Source organism: Fistularia commersonii, chromosome 8, assembly GCF_037954325.1.
Source record: "Fistularia commersonii isolate RoL2024-O1a breed Wild chromosome 8, RoL_Fcom_v1.0, whole genome shotgun sequence".
NCBI lineage: Eukaryota > Metazoa > Chordata > Actinopteri > Syngnathiformes > Fistulariidae > Fistularia > Fistularia commersonii.
This window is the reverse complement of record NC_141291.1, coordinates 6,920,001-6,938,847: the sequence shown is the minus strand read 5'-3', so window position 1 is coordinate 6,938,847 and position 18,847 is coordinate 6,920,001. Positions and strand designations below refer to the sequence as shown.

At 49.1% G+C, this 18,847-nt stretch overlaps 1 protein-coding gene across 3 annotated transcripts in view; it reads left to right on the top strand.

The window, feature by feature from the left end:
• Positions 1 to 18,847, top strand: part of arhgap21a (Rho GTPase activating protein 21a) — a 77,264-nt gene that overhangs the window by 4,725 nt on the left and 53,692 nt on the right. For 2 of the 3 annotated variants that reach the window (XM_086150829.1, XM_086150827.1), the window contains exon 1: positions 4,454 to 4,830. The exons of the other annotated variant lie outside the window; for it this stretch is intronic. In XM_086150829.1, the coding sequence (XP_086006955.1) occupies positions 4,747 to 4,830 (84 nt within the window). In that variant the 5' untranslated portion in view covers positions 4,454 to 4,746. Of the gene's footprint in view, positions 1 to 4,453; positions 4,831 to 18,847 lie in introns of those variants that run through there. 3 annotated transcript variants of the gene reach the window in all.

Here is an 18,847-nt window from a genome sequence, read left to right as displayed (position 1 = left end):
CGGGGGAAATTCTAATAGCAGGAATAGTCTGTGTAAAATGTATGCGATAAACTAGGAAATATAAAAGAAATAAAAGAAATGCCTCGTGCAGGGAAGATACAGTAGGAGATGAGGGAAGTAAAAATTCCTCTGTGAAAGGAGGCTTGTGCTCTCAGATGGGTCTCCTCAGCTTGGAAACATCAGATCTGTCTCACATTACTCTACAAGAGCTTTTGGCATCCCATAACAGAATCAGACTTCCCTGCTTTTGTGGCTATTTTTTTTCCTGGAAGCGATAAAAAGGGAAACCTTTACGCGTGCTGCGTTTGACACCGGGTCATCACAACCATGTGTGCATACGTGTCTTGTGTTCTCGCGAGGCGGGATGACGCTTCCTTCACATCTCAATCCCTGGTCCGCCCAAAGCCTGGCACGACCGCCGTCGCACCAGAGGCCATTATTTCCCGACTGCAATCGCGGTCGGGTGATTGATGGGTGGCTCCGCGGAAAGGGGAACGAGAGCATATGAAGGGGGTAGAGGGTGTCGGAGCGGATGACTTCCACCAGCGGGGTATGAAATACCACAATTATTACTGATGGTTTTTTTTTTTTCTTTTCCACATTTTTGTTCTTCTTGCCAATTGGCTGGATGTCATGGTCTCTGCTGCCCGGATGCGCCTGTTCATCTCTAAGATAAGGAATGGTTTAAAGAAGTGGCACAGGGCGCTGTGTGTGTATGTGTGTGTGTGTGTGTTGAGTGTGTTGCAGATGCAGGCATGCAGGCAGAGCAGAACCAGTTAGATGCTGAAAGAGGCTGGAGTGCTATCCATTACACATGCCCAAGGCATCTCCATCAACACTTGCTCCCTATCTTCTTCTGTCGGCTCAGTGACATCACTCAGTAGATGGCGTTTGTTTTAAAGGGACGGATGCATTCAGCTGCACCTCGGCCCGCTGATTTCCTTCCTTCTTCGACTTTGTTGGCAAACCGAATTCCTTTTTCCCCGTTGAAATGAACAAACCTTATTGATCCGTTCAAAACTTTAGCATATAGTCGCTCCTTCAGCCACATCAGTTACCATCAGCGTTCTGCAGGATGATACAGATGGTCGAATCAGTTGTGTCTAAGTAATTGGCAGGATCTGTAACACGAACGCTACTCGTTTAACTACGTTTAGCTACGTAAAAGCACAAAAATGGCGTATCAAGAGAACGCAACGATGAATGATGTAAACAACGCTGAGTACTGCGCACGACTGCAGCGAGGCTACATCGAAAGGCCTCCCAGGTGTTTGTGTGTTCATGCACCGCGGGCTTGTTCACAGCTCCGTTCAAAAGTGAAAATGTTGGCGGCCCGAGGTTCTTCTCTATGTATATACATCAACCGTGAACACTACTTTCAGCAATTACCCATCTAGACTCCGCGACATGCACTGAAGTGAAGGTTCTTTCGCATCCTCCAGATAACCCGCGCACTCTGAGGTTATACTGTTCTACTTGTTTGTACAAGACACTACGCGTCCCCGTGGATTACCTGGAGTACCTTGGTCATGATCTGTTGGAAGGCTCACTTCTGCGGGACTCTCAGCGGCATGTTCTGGTATTTGGAGGAACACAAACTGCATTGTGATGAGCAATCCCAGGGCGTTATCATTAAAAAACATCTGTCTGTACGCATCTGACATGGTACGCTGACGTTTGGAGCTCCGTCCAACCCTCTTCCATAATGAGGCGCTATCCGAACGCATCTCAACCCCCGGTGTTGGGACGATTTTGAGGTATTGGCCCGGAAACCGCATTATTTCCTGTCGACGTCAGTGGTGGAAATGAACGGCGGGGTGGCCCGATGAAGGAAGGATTTCATGAATCGCTGGCAGAGGAGCCACCGGGTCGTAAGAGGTCGTGTTTCAGAAGCCATGGCGTCTGTCCAACTGGATGTTGGCGCCCCTCGTGTTCAGGACTGCGTGTACTGCGGCCGCTCTAATATAAATATAAATATAAATATAAAACCCTGAAAACTGACATAACTGCCTCAGTTCAGAGGAGAGGTGAAATCCACGTGGATTCAAGTCGACCGCGAGCTGTCGGTTGGAAGGGGTGAATATCAGGTCACGGAAAGATTTGAACACATCTTCAACTTCAGACTTGAACTTTCCTTTTTCAAACCTTCCTTCTGGGGTCGACATGTTGATTCACGATGTCGTCGCAGCAGCAAGGTCTTCTCAAAACCCTCATATTTCAGCGTCATTAACCTTTACATACTGGGTAGAATCAAAGCGGCGGATGCTCTCCCCGTCAATGACGTCCAAAACGCCATTTCCAAGTCCGAGCACCCGCGTGACTCGTCCGTCCCCGACATCCGTGAGCATCCTAGTGTCTGTGAATTGATGCCGCTGCCGCTGCCGTGACAAACAGCCTGTTGTTTTGAAGAGGGCGGCACTGAGCGCCCCGTGTTTCTACAGAGCAACCTCAGATCCATAAGCGAGAATTGATTGGATTATATCAGTTTCATCGTGTGTGTGTGTGTGTGTTCACTGTTGCAGGTTTAACACATAGAGACAAAGCAGCGTGACGTCATTCATCTTTTTTTTTTTTTTTTTTTTGTGCTCGATTGTATATCTGTGTGTGTGTGTGCATGCATCTGCGCATTTAGGAAGTGTGGCTCATGCTAAGCTGATATGATATCGGAGTCAGTAATGGGCCGAGGGCGGGGCGGTGTCACATGCTGCACATCGACAGTGTTGCGTGCCACACGATTGCGCACCACTATTCTGCCACAATCTCACACTGCAGTGACAATATGTATCTTTGCAGCGAGCGGTGTGACGTGTCGCGTTTACAATTCAAACAATGTCGTGGACGCGAGTGTTTGTGAACGTCTCGGCCCGTCGCATTTTACGGTAACTTTCCCGAAAGGGGTTTTGCCTCTTGGCAGTTTTGATCTGCAGAAGCTCCAACAGTCGGAGGCAAATTCGGCTTTGTCGAATTAAGCAATTCCACGATGAGGTGTATCGCCGGTGAAAATCTGCAGAGGAGCGGGATGGTGGTGGTGATCGGCTGCCAATCTCACCAAAGTAGCAGGCCTGGCCTCTCACGCTTTTTTTTTTTTCCTCAACTGTAACAAATTATGAGTTGTTAACGCTGTAACAATGTTATTTGTGTCTTATATTACACTGGGATGAAGTACAATAAGTAATTCCGTGCTGCGCCACCTTTAACATTTCATTCCAAGTTTAAGCGCCTTCTCCAAGACGATTTCGCACTTGAATTTCCCCGATGTGAATCGATCCAGTGTTATCCTATGTGGGACTTTTGGGTGGGAGTTATCGGGAGCGAGTGCGGCTGGGCGGAGGCTGATGGCAGCATCCAGGGTGCAAATGGTGCTGTGCGGCCCAGGGCTGTTCTGTCCGCTCACGTGAGCGTCGCCCGTTTGAGGGAATCGACTCTCTCCGGTGACAGTATCTAGCTTCCAACCCCGACGTCGCTGTGTAGCTTCCGCATTTCTGTTTTGATTCTCCACCCGTCCCATATTGGGACCGACGGCTGTCAATCTGCAGCTTCTGCTGCTTCGCCTAGAGTTGTTGTGGTCTCTGATGATATCAGCATTGATTGGCAAGTTGCCTTTTCAGTTGACGTCCTGTAATTATGTGTAAGAGAGAAAAGACCAAGCCTGGAGTGGCTTGTAACTCTCAGGGGATGTGAAAATATACGAATATGCTAAACTCCCCCTCAGGCTATTCCTCACTTCTAATTGGTTGTCGTGTTTCTTTGCCGGGAAGTGAGTACATCTCACTGCAGGCTAACGGCTAATGTCGGATCACGGCTGGTGGGACGTAGATGCGCATCATCCGAAGGTTGGCGGTTCCATTCCTGGCTCCTTGTCAGATTCCGCCCTCTTTATCGGGGATCCTTTATCCTCGAAGATTTTTTTTTTTTTTTGCAGACTATGGAAATAAATAATTTTGTCTGCACAGAGTCCCGCAGTAATGCTAGAGTGAGGCATCATTCAGACTCAGCAAAGAGCCTGCACAGTTCTCCGCTCAGCTTCTCTTTTTTCGGGACAGCGTGAACAAACAGGGTCTCCTTTGACTCCATTTTTTGGCTTTAAGAATGAAGATTTAAACATCTGGCGCGACGGGCTGCACCGCGACCCTGATGTGTGATGATTGAAGAGGGGTTCTGTGGCGCACTGATGCTCCGGCTGCCTCAGCCTGGCACAGAAGCAGAGATAAGCACAGGAAGGCACAAGCCGGCTGGGGCGAGACACCAACACTAAAAGGAAGAGTGAAATCCAGGGCTTCGGAAGGCACGAAGACGGACGACAGGAAAAGTATGGGCTGCTCAGTCATGCTGCAGGGCTCCGTCTGCATTCTGACGCATAACCGTGGCGATGCGTCTCTCCTGTATCAGTAACCGGGTGGATTTTTACCTCCACGGACTGCTGCTCACTCTGTTCAGCTGCCTGCTTCACCTGCTTCTTTTTTTTTTTTTTTTTTTTTGTCCAGAGAATTGGCACTGTTTAAATGATTAAGATGTATATGCGGTGCAGCCGGAGCGGTGGACACCGGCGACAGGACCCACGCTGGACTCACAGACGACTACGGAGATGCACCCTTTGCCTTCTGGTGATGATTCCCTATTGCCCCCTCTCACCCTCTGCTCCGCCAAGGTGGCGTTAAGGGGCGTCGCCGCCGTCACGGTTCCCCGGCACCCACGGCCCGGGGCAGCTGTTTTGACGGCTTGTGTTTTCTTCAGCGCGTTGCGAAAATGGCTCATCTTAAAGTTCTGGACTGCATGATGAACAGTAACTGGAGTTTGATCTGCGATCTGTACTGTGCCTGGAACAATCAGGTCAGCTCAACACTTGTATGCTTTACAATCCACCGCGGCTTTTTCGCACAGAAACGTTACAAGTATGTTGTGATGAAGCAGGTTTTGTATTTTTTTTTTTTTTTTTTATGCACTTGTAGGATTTGATCCTCTGTCCTGAACCTTTATATGGGTCTGGTTTTATAGGTGTCCCTTATTGCTCCCCGGAGGGTTTCCAGGACATCCCTGACATCTCAAGCATTAATAGCTAGCATTCATTCAGGAGTCCAGTGTGAAATGGAGACTATGGAGTGCCTGGAATGCTGACCTCTGAGCGTCCCTTCATATGCAGATAGAGTTTCACGCTCTTTCAGCGGGCTAGATGCAAACTTGTATTTTCCAAGTCATTTCACATCAAGGGCTCCTTTCACTGAAATATATTTTTAACCTCGACTAAAGGCGGTGGTATGATCTTGATTAGGAATATATCGATATTCAGTCACCCGGCAAATATGCATGTTAACGTGCACGAGCCGTCGGACATACAGCGCTCTTTGTGATCGCGTCTCGTCGTGCATCCATTTCTGTCTATACGCACCGACGTCAACTTGGCACCCCGACTCAAAGTCATCTCTGACATGCTGTTTTGGCCTCTTCACTGGAAACTCACACAGGCTCTTCATTGTTGCATTTTTTTTTTTCCTCCTTTCCCTCTTTTCATTTTGCCAAGGAATGCCTGATGTGAGGAGCAAAGAAGCCTCGCCGTGTCGAGCGCTGCGGCGGCGCTGCTCCCCGGCCCGCCCCGTCCCCTAATTCAATTTTAGTAGCGCTGAAAATTGTTTGCGTCCCAAGTTGAACTGATAGGCCTCTGTTTCCAGAGAGCCTCCGCTGTTCGGGGCCCTGAAGCTGGCCTTTGTGTGCCAGTAGCAAACCACTGAGGCCTCATGAAATATTTACAGGCTAACACCTGGTGTGAGACGGCGAGGGAGCAGCCAGGGAGCAACAACAACAGTCCCTCTGATAACAAAGCAACCGCTCAATTAAAGTGTTGGCCGACTAAAAATATTTGTTTTGTTATCGTCCGAGCTTTAGCGTTCTTGTGAACGATAGCCATCGCTCTCGTCTCCGTAGAGCGAACAAACAATCCAGTGACTGCTGGGCCTTGACGGGGAATAACCAGGTTGAGCAAAACCAAAAACAACCAAAAAACCCCATCCTACTATGTTGGTACGGGTGTCATAGTGCATTCAGTTAAAGCACACAATGCAGAAAATAGCAACGGTTCACCTTTGGCTGTGGTGGTACTCCTTCCATGTGCCCTCGCACTCCACACTGAGTATCTTTGACACGACGCGGGGGGGTTAAACAGGAAAGTATGTCAAAGTGTGCACTGTCATGACCCTTCTCCTGTCAGAAACCTCAAGCAGCAACCAGAATCAATAATTCATAGATGAGGAAACCAATTATACGGGGCTTTTTCCAGACATCTGGCCAAGGGAAACCCCGGGGACTCTAATTGGTGCACCTGCTCTCTGTCCCCCGAGGAGCCGGCCCGACGGAAGGGCGGTGTACATGTCCTCTGTTTTGTTAGGATACCCCCGACTCCGTCGGCGTTGGGGGACGGCCTCCGCCGTGGCGCGGTGGTCGTCACCTCAGCTGACGTCTGATAATGAACCGCACCCACCCGGGTCGGGAAGGGTCCCCGCGGGGCCGGGCCCCCTGATTGCTTTGTGGTTTGCGACTAAAAGAAGCTAACACTAGAAACGGTGTGATTCCAAGTGCCGTGTCGAGCGATCGCTCAATTGCCTTTCGATGAGACATCCTTAATTAGCCCGATTACAAACCCCAACCATCTCAAATTATTCGTTTGAGAAAATATCTTCTTTGCATCGACCCCAAACATGGCGGCGAGATAATTTCGATAGGACGCGGCGCCGTCGTTGCAGTCCCACGGATGACGGCCATCCGTTGGATGAAATCCATCGGCGGGCTTTCCGGCCGTCATCCTGGCCTCTGATGTGTATCGGCTCGCAGTTGTCCGGTCTCTGCTCTCTGCTCTCCACTTCCATCTCCATTTCTTCTTTGTGGTGGAGGAATTCCAGGCTGTTAGGCCACACAATCGCCCCGTGCATTTGCATATGAAAGCGGCGAGTGAAGCGGGAAAAAGGGAGGGAAGGCGAGCCGTAAAACTTCCAGACCGGTCTGGAGCGGACACCAGAACATTAATGAGACTTATGCTTAGGGCCTGTGTCGGACACCCTCCCCGAAAAATTGTGTGTATAAAAAGAAGAGTTATGCCCTAAGTTTACTTCTTCTGCTCCAGTTAAAGCCGGCCTGTCATGCTTGATGTATGGCATTGTGGAAAAGCGATAAGCCTATCTCCCGAGCAGCCGGCTTAAACTCTCGCATTCAGTCTAATTTGTTCGAGACGGTAGATTGATATTGTCTGCTCTTTATGCGCTTCTCTCGGGCACAAGGTCAATCAATCCGGAGGATTCGGTTTTTGCCGTCTTGAGAACTTAATGTGGCGCCGAAACCCGCTTTGGAAATGTGAAGTTGACAAACGAGCAGGAGCTTTCTCTGAGTTCTGCCGCGCGAAAGGGGAGGGGGGGTAACTTTGGTCTTCCCCCGACGGGGTCAGAACCTATTTTTTTGTTATTTCAGAATGCTAAGTGGATTTAGGAGATGCGACCGACACCGAGCCGCAGGATCGGGTGAACGCGAGGGTTTCTTCACTGGAAGATAACGCGCCGCGGTGCACGGCATATCTTTGCGCGTTGTAAAAACACACTTTGAAGAAAAGTAAATATATTTCTCCGCCGTCTGTGCGGAGGAAGAAATAGACGGCCCTTGTGTTGCTTCATACAACAACAACGAACACAAGGTCTTAAACTGTCAAGTAATTCCTCCCACTGAGAGCAGGCGGTGTTTACACACAGGCCGCAGTGTGTGTGCGTGTGTGTGTGCGCGCCGCATAGTATCCTGAGACACGGACTAAAACTTCAATGTGTTTACCGGGTCGTCAAAGCCGAGACGGACGAATGCGCTCTGTCTATCAAATATCAGCATGTTGAGTGGAATCGATCAAGTTCCACGAACGAGAGTGCCGAACGCCTACAGATGGACGTCCTTGAATTAGCTCCCTCGCAGAAATAGGTCACATGTGACACCGCGGCACCGGCAGGCTCTCCTCCTTACAATACCGCCGCCGTGTCATTATGACTTTGCACAGCTGTGCGGTGCGGGGGCTTCCTCCGGTGCAGCTAACGGACACGTGAATCCGCGGCGGCGGCGGATTTACGAGCGCCGTACTCCTCGGCAGTCGGGCTCAGGTGGCGGGGGAAACGTAGTGTGAACAGAATGCTGATTCACCTCATACTGTCACAGTAACCCCTCGCTCCCCCTCCCGAGCGTTCTGCGGACACATAATCCCCCCAACATATGTGCGCCGAGCTGCGGGAAATCTACAGAGATGCTGCTCTGGTGTTGTCAAGTCAGAATGTCGGAAAAATCGCATGACACGGGACGACGCTTCCTCCCCCCCCCCCCCCCGGAGCCGTTAGCTAGGCGGCGTCGAGCGAGCGCGTCCTTGTGACGTAACCTTGGCAAAGCGGGGAACGGTCCAATTTAAAGGCATTTTGCTTTATCATTTTTGAAGCGTGCTAGTATTGATAGTGAGAAGGTGCGGGAGATGTTGGGGGATGCGGTGGGACGGCCTTTGATCGGATGAGGTAAAAGTGGCTTGGAAGAGGTGCAGCTCTCTTTGGTGCATTGCAGAGAGGAGGGGGAGGAGCTTCGCGAGTGTATGTGTGTGTGTGTGTGTGTGTGTGTGTGCGGAGGACTGCACGTGCAATGTTTTTTTTTCTGTTTTTTTTTTTTTTTTTTTTCCCCCAGTGCTGTGCTCTTGTCATCGATAGGTGTTCATAATTTATCTCTTCCATCCCGCCCGGGGCTCTCTTTCCGTGCACACTTGTAAATGTTAGGAGCGGAGTGGAAAAAAAAAAAAGGGGGTTGCTATGGCGATTTTTTTTTTTTTTTTTTTTTTCTTCATTTTTTTTTTTCCAAAACTGCCACTACAGTTATACCGGCACTGATCATGTAAACCCGATCAGCTGACCGTGAGGTGTTACATCACACAAAACGGGGTGACGAGGGGGGGGCACGAATAATCCCCGCGTTGAGCCCTGACCAACAATCTATAGCCAAGCGGAGTGTGTCGGCCACTCCCTTCCCACATCGACCCCCCCGACCCCCGACCCCCACCGCCGTGCCCTTTTCTGCCGCTCTTTTAAAGTCGGGCGTGTTTTATCTGTGCTCCTCAGGCGTCCCAGTAAAAGAGCTGTCGATTGGCTGCCTCCCCATTGCGAGCGCTTGCGATAGGCGGCAATAGAAAGGAGTGAAAGTAATCTCCTTTGTCCCGGTTGGCTGGACTGGCCGAGCGGTTCACATTTGAAATCCAGTTTCATTTTCTGTTCTAAAAGTTGGCAGCCCAAGAAGTGATTGTATTTTGTGACGATCCGTAATTATCAAATGAACCTTTCCTTTTCTGTCGCTCCCTCCAAGCCCTCGGTGATGTCTGCTCCGCGAGACAACCCACTTTATTTTATGCATGCATTATGTGCCAGGAGTCACTGGGGAATCCAATAAGAAGCCCAAAAGCTGTTCCCGGACCAAACTATGCAGATGAGATGACATAATGCTTACATTCATAACCCCCCCCCCACACACACACACACACACCTCGAGCGTTCTTGCGCAATACTTCGGACGAGTTCAGCCCCCTTTTTTTTCCAGTACATTTAATGAAATGAGCCGACGACCAATTCGACGGCGTCATGAGAGAATGCACGACCGTGTACGACTCCACAAAATCTCAAGGGGTCTTCTCTTCTCACCCGCCATTTTTAAGTCTCCGCAAATGAAATCAGTCTGTTTCTCCGCGGGTTTTATTTATTTTAGCGGGGGGGCCGGCGTTGTGCACGACGAAGACAATGCCTTCCCGCTTGACTGTTTACCGCGGTGATGGAGAACGCGGCAAACACTCCCCCCCCCCCCCCCCGTCCGTCCGTCCGTCCAAGCCCGAGGATGAATTATAAAGCACACTTTTTATTCAACTTTCGACTTTCCGCCCGAGCGTTTTAATTGTTTCTCTGTGCGGTGAGATGAGGTAATAAGAAGGGACAGGAGATGGAGTGGAAGGGGAAGAGACGAGGAGTATGCGGCTTTATCGTTTCCAGCTGGGTCCGGGTGTGGTCATCGCAGCGCCGAGACCCGCCGCGCTCAGCCGGGCGCCGTTTTCACAATCCCGGTCCAGGCTGTTAAATAACCTCTGTGTTTTGTTTTCGCATGAGGCCGAGCACGTGCTGAGTGTGACGGCGATTCCGTGCTCGAATTTAAAGCCCGAACATTTCCACGTCGCGGCAAATCCAGCCGCGGAATTTATGAGGACACATCGATGGCATTGTTCAGGTGCGGGGGGGCCTGTAGGCGGCTGCGGGGATTAGCATATTAGCACATAGCTGTGGTGTGTTTACTTAATGTTAATTGGACTTTAAGCTCTCACGTGTCTTTAGTTATGTGCCGTGTCTCCCATTTTCGGCATCTGTTAATGCATCGAAGGAAGTTAAAAGATAGCTAAATTTTTACATTTTGATATTTTCTGATTCACGTCTGACACCAGAGCGCGGCAGCTGATTTGGTCCGTTTGTCCTTTTCCCAAGAACAAACGGATACTCCTGTTTTACGTGACTGCTCTCTTCGTGCGCTACACGCAGCTCCGATGCAAAATAATTATCCTCGGTAACGTAGAGAGGTGAAACATCAGAGCAGTTGCGGGAGCCAAAAAGGCGGCCACGTGTTTCTGCAAAGGTTTCATTAGCGGTACTTAGCGTGACTTGCGTTGGCTCGTATTAGCGGAGCTGAACTTCACCCGATGCTACGCTCGCTTAGCCGCTAGCTTTCAGGACGTGGCTTTGTCAGTACATATGTGTTTTTAGTTTTGAAATCTCCTTTTGGCATGAATGAAAGATAAGCAAAGTGTTACCATAACCACAAAGCTTGTAAAAATGAAGCTAGAAAACCAAAGTATTAAACTTTAAACCGCGCCGTCCTCCCCTGGCAGGTTTTTGGTGCAGCTCTCGGCGTTGTGGTTTTTCCTCTCCTCTCATCACTTCATTATTCAATTAAGCAGTGAAACACATGTTCAGCCTAACATCCACCGACCGAGGATCCCCCGCCGGGAGGAGAACGGCCCCGATCGACCCGGAGTTCCCGTACCGCGTCCATCAGAGGCGAGGAGGCCTCCGGCCTGGATTCCATTTGAAATTCCACTGGAAGCGGATGATCCCGCGCCGCGACCGCTACCTCGTAAAATACCCCCCTGATTATGAGGTAACAGTTACGAGCCGGGGTTTCCAGGTGTGCAGGTGACGAGGCGTACGTGGGAAGGCCTGAGTATCTGCTTTCCACCGCTGGCGATGACCTTAAAAGGCGTGGCTGTTGAACTTGCAGACTCCACGAGTTTGAGTCACGTGCCGAGTCGTGACAAGACAGAGCGGCGGTTTATGGAGATTCGATTTTACGGTTTGATACGACAACCTGAAGGCGACGGACGGCTGAAGACCGCCACTCGCGATGATACCGAACACCTCTTGCGGAGTATCACATCGTAGAAATTCACACACCCCTCGGACATACTTATTTTGGGCCTTTCCACGGTCTCGACATTCCACTGGCCATATCTCATCCGAAGCCCCAACTGCTTTTAATCAGTCGGGTCACAAGGCGCTCCAGATGGGCCTCGGCATTGGGTGGGACCGCCGCGGATATGGTGGGGGGGGCGGGGGGGGGGGGGGGGGGGGGGCTTGAGCTTGTAATAGTCAACATATTTGTGCCCCCCTCTTCTCCATCCTCAGCCAACCCTCTCCTCCCAGATTTTTTTATTACGTCACCCTCCTCAGAGATCCACGCTGGACAGCTCTCGCCTTTACCGGCCTCGCTGTTTTTTTTTTTTTTTTTCGCTTTTTTATTTTTTTTCAAGGAGTGCATTTCTAACACTGACTTTTCCAACATTTTACTAGCTAACATTTTCCACTGCGGGGCCACATGCTCCGAGTGTTTTGAAAGGAGCACCGTGTGCTTTTTGGAAATGGTCGTCACAAGATGTGCTTTTTACGCTCTGAAGAAAAATGTAGGTGTTCATGAACACTTTAGGTCATTTGTTTTTACTCGGACTCCTGTAATGGCGAGGTTATGGAGTACAGAAGGTCTTGGTTGTAAACAAAAGTGTAAACGTGCATGGAATCATAGCACCTTCTAAGTAATTACCGCCGGCACCTCAGACATCTCAGAGATCGGTGAGTACGGGTCGAAAAAGACAAACAAACAAAGCAAACCAACAAAAAACGCCCGTCACACGGCGGCCAAAACAACAAGCTGCCAACGCTTTAAACATCTTCGTTTGTCTGAATGCCACAATAGCCGCCCCATATCCATTTGTCATACCGCGATGTCGCGCTTAGCCACGTTTAGTCTTGCTTTGACATTGTTTACGTCCGTTACCTGGATACCGTAAAAAGTAATCTCCCCTTTCCTTCCCGCCTTCATCACCCCCCCCCTCGTCGCTGAGGTCTCGCGTTACAGCGGCTGACGTTACCTCATTCTCGGCGCGAGCCTGTTGGGTTAGCGCTGCGAAGACGCCCGCCCTGAGAGAAGGTCACGGCACATCCGCACAACAGGAAATGTCTGGGATGGTCTCGCATAGTTTGAGAGAAATTCAATTGAACATCATCTCAGATTGTTCCTGGAAGCCCGCCTCCAACCATGTGTACTCTTAATCACGCTCCTCTAGCGAAGGATTCGAGGAGCCCAAATCTGGGAAAAGGAGAGGAAAGTTGGCGTTTGAATGGGCAGAAAAACTTATCGGCGCCTTGTTTTTCGCTCTGAAATATGCCGATTATTTCTGTACGTATTTATCGTAATGCTAAGCAGGCCAGGGGCCATCCGGCGGGGCTATGGAGGGACTCCTACTACTTCCACGGTGGAACATTCCTGTCAAAGGGATTGACCGAATACGACGCGCTCAGTTTAGCAACTGATCTCCGCGCTGCTAAAAGGATTAGCGTGGTTGCACCTCTTGGGTAGCTGCGGGGCATCCCAGCTAACGTTTGCTAACCGTATACCTGCCAAACTGGCCTGCCGTCACCAGCGGTGTGTTTTAAGTTTAGACGGCTCATCCCATGCGCTCTACATTTATCCCGCTCCCTGTTAATTCATCTCCGTGTCCTTAAACTTCTAGCCAATTCATTCAGACGTGTTACTCCTGTAAACAGAACACAGCCATCTTACTGCTGCTTATGTAATCAAGAGTAAAAGTACTCTTCAGTTTTGCACAGACTCAGCCAATCACCGGTGTTGTAGCGCTGTAGCATATTTAGAATATGTGTTTTTCTGAAATAGCTGTACGGCATCTTGACTTTCCCCCAGCATTTCTCTCTCTTCAAGTATCTATTGATGCTAAGTGTCTTCAGCTACTGACATGCAACCCCTGACCTTTAGCCTTTAAACCTAATTCCCTTTTACGTGCTAGTGAAAGCCTCATGTGTTTACGTGTGTGTGTGTGTGGAGCAGTTTATATTAGTGTTTATTCCCGCAGACTTCTGTTTTTCTGTTACAGTATCTGTTAGTGCCCCGTCCGCAGCAGAAAACATTCACAGATTAGAAGCAGATTTAATGCTTAATCGGCTGCTCTTGCTCAGTCCCGCCGCAAACCTCTGATGTCTTCCCGCACAATGCGCACAATGACACACACTCTGCGACCCCCTCCTCCCTCCCGCAGCACAGGCTGGCAGTCAATGGACGTTGCAAGTGAAGCCATCTGGCCTCTATCTAGGCCATCATCTTGCAGTGCCATCAGCGAACCTTTCTCCCTCGCACAAATAAGATGACACCCATCATATCCAGTGCAAACAACGCTCGCTGAGTCACAGAGGTTCGGCGTATCTAACGCGTCGGTTGGTATGAGAAAAGGATTACTCTGATGGTATCGCATGGATATTTATGTAAGCGCTAAACGTGGCCTGTTGCATTCCTGTTGTTCACGAATAAAAAAATGATAATTCCCCTTGTGGACAGAAGTGGATAAAATGAGCTGCTACTGTGTAACTGAAGGATGCACCGCAAGTTGCACTTTCCCCCCTCCAAATTGGTCCTAACAGCGGTGAAAGGTGCGATTTTACCAAGTTTAATGGAGATCGCCCTCTATTACTTTACATGGATGTCGTCCCTCCCAGAGCACCCCCTGACCTGTTGCCTGGGCCACCTCTTGTCGATGCAGAGGAGCAGCGGTTCAGCTCTGAGCTCCTCACTCTTATCTCCGAGGGAGAGCCCGGACACCCCGAGGGGACAACTCATTTCGGTCGCTGACGATACTCTTCCGCAAAATTCAAAAGGAGCTTCCGGTAAACAGCAGCGTCTTGTTGCGGGTTGGAGCCGCCACACCGTTTGGCTGCTTCTGAAGCTTCTTAGTTTGTGCAGTTTATTTAGATGCGCAGGAGTAACCTGTAGTTCTACCTCTAGACTTGCAGTGTGTGTGTGTGTGTGTGTGTGTGTGTGTGTGTGTGTGTGTGTGTGTGTGTGTGTGTGTCTGTCCAAAAAAAAAAAACCCTCACTAACCCAAGCTTACTGTTCTGTATATTTCCTGTGCATCGTGTATTTGCAAGTGTATTTGCAGTCCCTATGTCCTCTATTGTAAGTCTCTTTGGATAAAAGCGTCTGCCAAATGCAATGTAATGTAATGTAATGTAATGTAGACTTCTGTGCATCTTAAGCTGACAGTAGAACTCATAAGAACATCACGAGGCTGAAGGAAATGCACCTGCATCAACAGAGCTGATGATTCACCGCCGTCCCCGCTTTCAAATTACAATAACAGTTCTCGGCAGCAGTATTTTTCGGCGCGCTGAGGGATTCAGGGATTTTTTTTTTTTTTTTTTTTTTTTAACAACAATGGTGGTTTTTCATCCCGCGGCGTACCACACAGCACCAACAGTTTCGGCAGTCGGACGAGATAGCCAAATGTGCTGGTAAACAAGACTATTTCTTTATCGTGCATTTGTTACAGTTCCTCTTCAGTCAGTCCTGTTAAGAGTTATTCATTAGTCGGCTTGGACCCGTTTACCCTCGCTGGAGAAAATGGGAGTTGGACAGGGGGACAAATGCATTAACTCAGAGTTCTGATTTGTTGGTCTTGCGGCTTTGGTGTCTCGGTCCCGCCGGGCAAACATCGGAGAGAAAAACATTTCAGTGAATAAAGGTTGACCTGGTCGGTGCCAAGTGGAGGAGAGCTAGGTAGTCCTGTCTTCATTTCATCTGGCCCGTGTCCTTATTACATAACTGGGTTTTGTTGGACAGACCCGCGGAGAGCAGAATAGAACAAGACTCAGAAAAGCAGAGGCTTGTGTCAGCGCAGAGCCTCTGAAGTCAGACAGAAGCTGCTTTGATAAACAGTTTGCACCCAAGGAATGTCTCAATTCGATTTTTTTTTTTTTTGTGAACGTCTCTTTTTTGATTGAGGCATTGAAAGAGCTTCGTTTCAAAATAACACGCCCGCCATCTCCTTGTTCGACGGCAGGCCGGTAGGGAAACCGAGCTGGCTCAAATGCTCTGGAACCTAGCGTATTCTCCACGAGGTGACGTTAGAAAGCAGCTGAAAGATGACATTCTTCTCTCCTCGGCTAATACAGGACATTACTGTTTGGTCACACCTGCCCCTCCCTGTATAAATCTCATGTCTGTCTGCAGCACGTCACATGAACTCCGTTGAACCCCGCCCGAAACAGCCGAAGGGCCGATGTTAGCCGTAGCCAAGAAATGTCTAACCCAATTCCTCAACAAACCCGTCGTCTCGCACTGCTCTCACTTTATTGTTATTTTTATGTTTCGTCGTAACTTAAGCTCTCTCTCGCATCTCTTCAGAAGACCGTCGCTCCCTTCCTGACTCTATTCCCGCGTGGTTCCTTCATGGTCCGTTCACCATCATTTTTGCTGTCTGCACATTGTCCTTGAGAGCTTCAGCTCCGCTCTCGGGTTCGCCTCTTCGTGCTGATTGTTGCGGTCCGGCGGAAAGCACCGTAAGCTTAGACGAAAGTCTAGGAAAGAGACTAAGGACAGTCAGGCCTTAAAACGACCTTGGCTGGGATTCAGACCTGAATCCTCGACGAGATGCTGCCAGAAGATCTCGGGCGGAGCGTCTTTCCAGGCTGCAACGGCAAAAATGTCAGTGACATGCCATTAAATATCCCCCCCATGTAGTTTTCCGAGACGACGACATTTCACTTTACGACTGGCCACGGCACAGCCGGACCACTGGCGCGTCCTCAAAAGGAGGATCTTCACCGCGGGGCTTCGGCGGGTTCGCAGGGTACTTGACCATCAGTCGCCCGCCCAGCCTCAGCGATCGACGCAGCACCGGGGAACTTGTTACCCGATTCTCACACAGGAAGAAACTACAGTTGTTTGCGGACGGTGCTGCCCTTGACTCGTGAAAGATGAGCAGAATCGGTACCTTTTCCTTGCGCCGTTCATGAGCATGAAAAATATGAATCGCTTGGAGATACCCGTCGGTCAGTCGCTTGTATAACTTGTCGCATGGAGGCGGTGATGCCTGACTCGGAGGTCCAACCCTTATTACCTGCTTTGCCCGGAAAAAGGGGAGGTGAGGCACACCCGTTGGCGGAAACATGAAGGCGGAGAAAGAAAGGGGGATGGAAGATCTGCCGTACCGTGTTCTTCAAGTTAGACACAGGGAAGACACCAAAATGAGTGTTCTCCAAGGACTGTCATTCCTGTTTTTAACATCCAAGAATTGGGGAATGTACACTTTCCTTCTTCTGTCCCCTCTCTTTCTCACACTCCCTCTCTTAGGATTGTAATTGTTGTGTAATTTACAGCTCTTCGCACACCCCGGGCTGTGTGCATGTGTGTTCTTCGGAGGGCGTGTCCCACGGCCTCCCTTCATAACAACCACCAGATCCGTCTCTCACAAAACGCATAAGGAAAAACAGCCAATGCCCTCATGCGAGAGTAACTTGTGAGTGCAAATGCAGTTAAATTGCGCGGATCTTATTTTCGTGTTCGCTTCCTAAATTCTTCAGCGCAAGAGAAACTTCCTCTGGACTCACTGGGAGTCTTCCCAAGTGACAATCCTTAGAACAACATCTGCTGCCTTGGCTCTGCAGCCTGCCCCCGGTGCACGTTCTGACGAGGGACGTAAACATAGGAATGCTAAACAATAAGGATTTATATCAAGATAAATATTTTATATTCCATTACCTTGTGAGGCATATTTTTAGAGGCGGTAACATCTCTCCGGTTCACTTATGAATTTTAAACGAGAGTTGTAAATATTTCAGTCGTTGGCAAAAATAGCCGAGCTGGATACATGAGTTCGGATGTTTGTTTTTTTTGTCATACAGGCAGACTTTTCTTCCTCAGCTTTTTGATGTTTTGCTCAGCTGCTCATAGTCCTTTTTCTTCAACGGCAAGAGATTTCAGAAAAGCCGACGCGTTAGTGTTTAGCATTCATGCCTTCATCGTAGGATCCCGGATCGGTCGGCTGTCCTTCACAGGGCAGCGTACGGAGATAGACAACCGTTCACGCTGTCGTTCTGGACAATTTAGGATCTGCAGCGCGTCTTTTTCGGGAACTCGGAAGAAACCCGTGTCCAAATCCAATCGGGAACCCTCTTGCTAAGGAGGGGGAAGTGCCAGCCCTAATGTTACTGTATTTCTGGGGAAAAAAGTAAAAATCTTGATTACTATCTATCACTTTCAGAAGTCAGTGGAGGTGGTGAAATTTAAAAACAATGAAAGTCTCCCGTAGAAAATCTCACCCAACCCCTAAAAATACATGAAATGGAAATATTCGCTCAGTGTTTTCGATCATTTTATTTCATTCCAGCTTTGCGTCCGGCTTTAACACGCCGCTCGGTCTGGCTGCCGCCCACAGTGACGGGTTCCACGCCGTCCGTCGATAACATAAGCGGGACTGTGTGGAAGTGGACCACTCTGTGACAAGCATTCAACAGTAGACTCCATAGTTTTTGGTTGATCCTGCCGTCAAAGCGATGCAGCTGCTGATAGTGTGTGTAACACTTTTCCGAGCTGAACAATTGTCCTGTTTAAAGGGAGATGATAAGATCTCCAATGCTCCGCTGGTTGAAACAAAAAGTGTTCACGAGGAATCGGGAAGACATTTCTCACAGTCCCACGGTGACATGCTCATCCTTTATGTCCGTCAGCGCTGAGCATTAGCAAATGAAAAAGTCCGTCTTGCGCGTCAGTGTGTGTGGACGGGTTCGCTGTCAACTGCAAGTTTGGCAGCAAGCTCAGACGCAAAGCTCCAAAAGTGGAAAACATGTGGAGGACAAACGTTTTATTAAGTTCTATTTACTTTGTAGTTTTACTGCTTTTTTTTGGCAACAGATTTCAAAAAAAAAAAAAAAAAAAGGTTGCTATTTTTGTCATTATTCTATCTTATTTAGTTTTATATGTACATTGTCAGCAAGCTACTAGCTGTTTTTTTAAGTCGAGGCTATGAGGTGAAATTAGCCCGAGTATGATCACGTCTGAGAGCTGTTAGAATGTCAACCAGGTCAGAACAAATATTATTGTAAGGGACTAGAAGTGGTCTTGGTATCCAAACAGGTCGTCGAGGTAGTTGAATTAGTAACTTGTTTAAGGTGAAGCGTTGCGGGCAGAGCATAAGCGTTGGCAGTCGGTGACGCAGAAGCGCTAGCCCTCGTTTCCGGTGCGACGTGAGGAAGGGTATGCAGGTGGGTTCGTGGGCTTGGACGTTTTGAAATGAAGATGTTTTTCAGAGTAAACAAGTACTTAGACATATTTTAACCAGTTACATTCCAATTACATTAACATTATTTCTGTACGTTTACTGGTATTTTACCTCCATGAGGCAGAGGTATGCGTCAGGAATGCGTCGACCCTCATCTTCTGAGTTGACAGCGGTCACACCTCAAACCTCAGCTGAGGGAATTCCAAGATC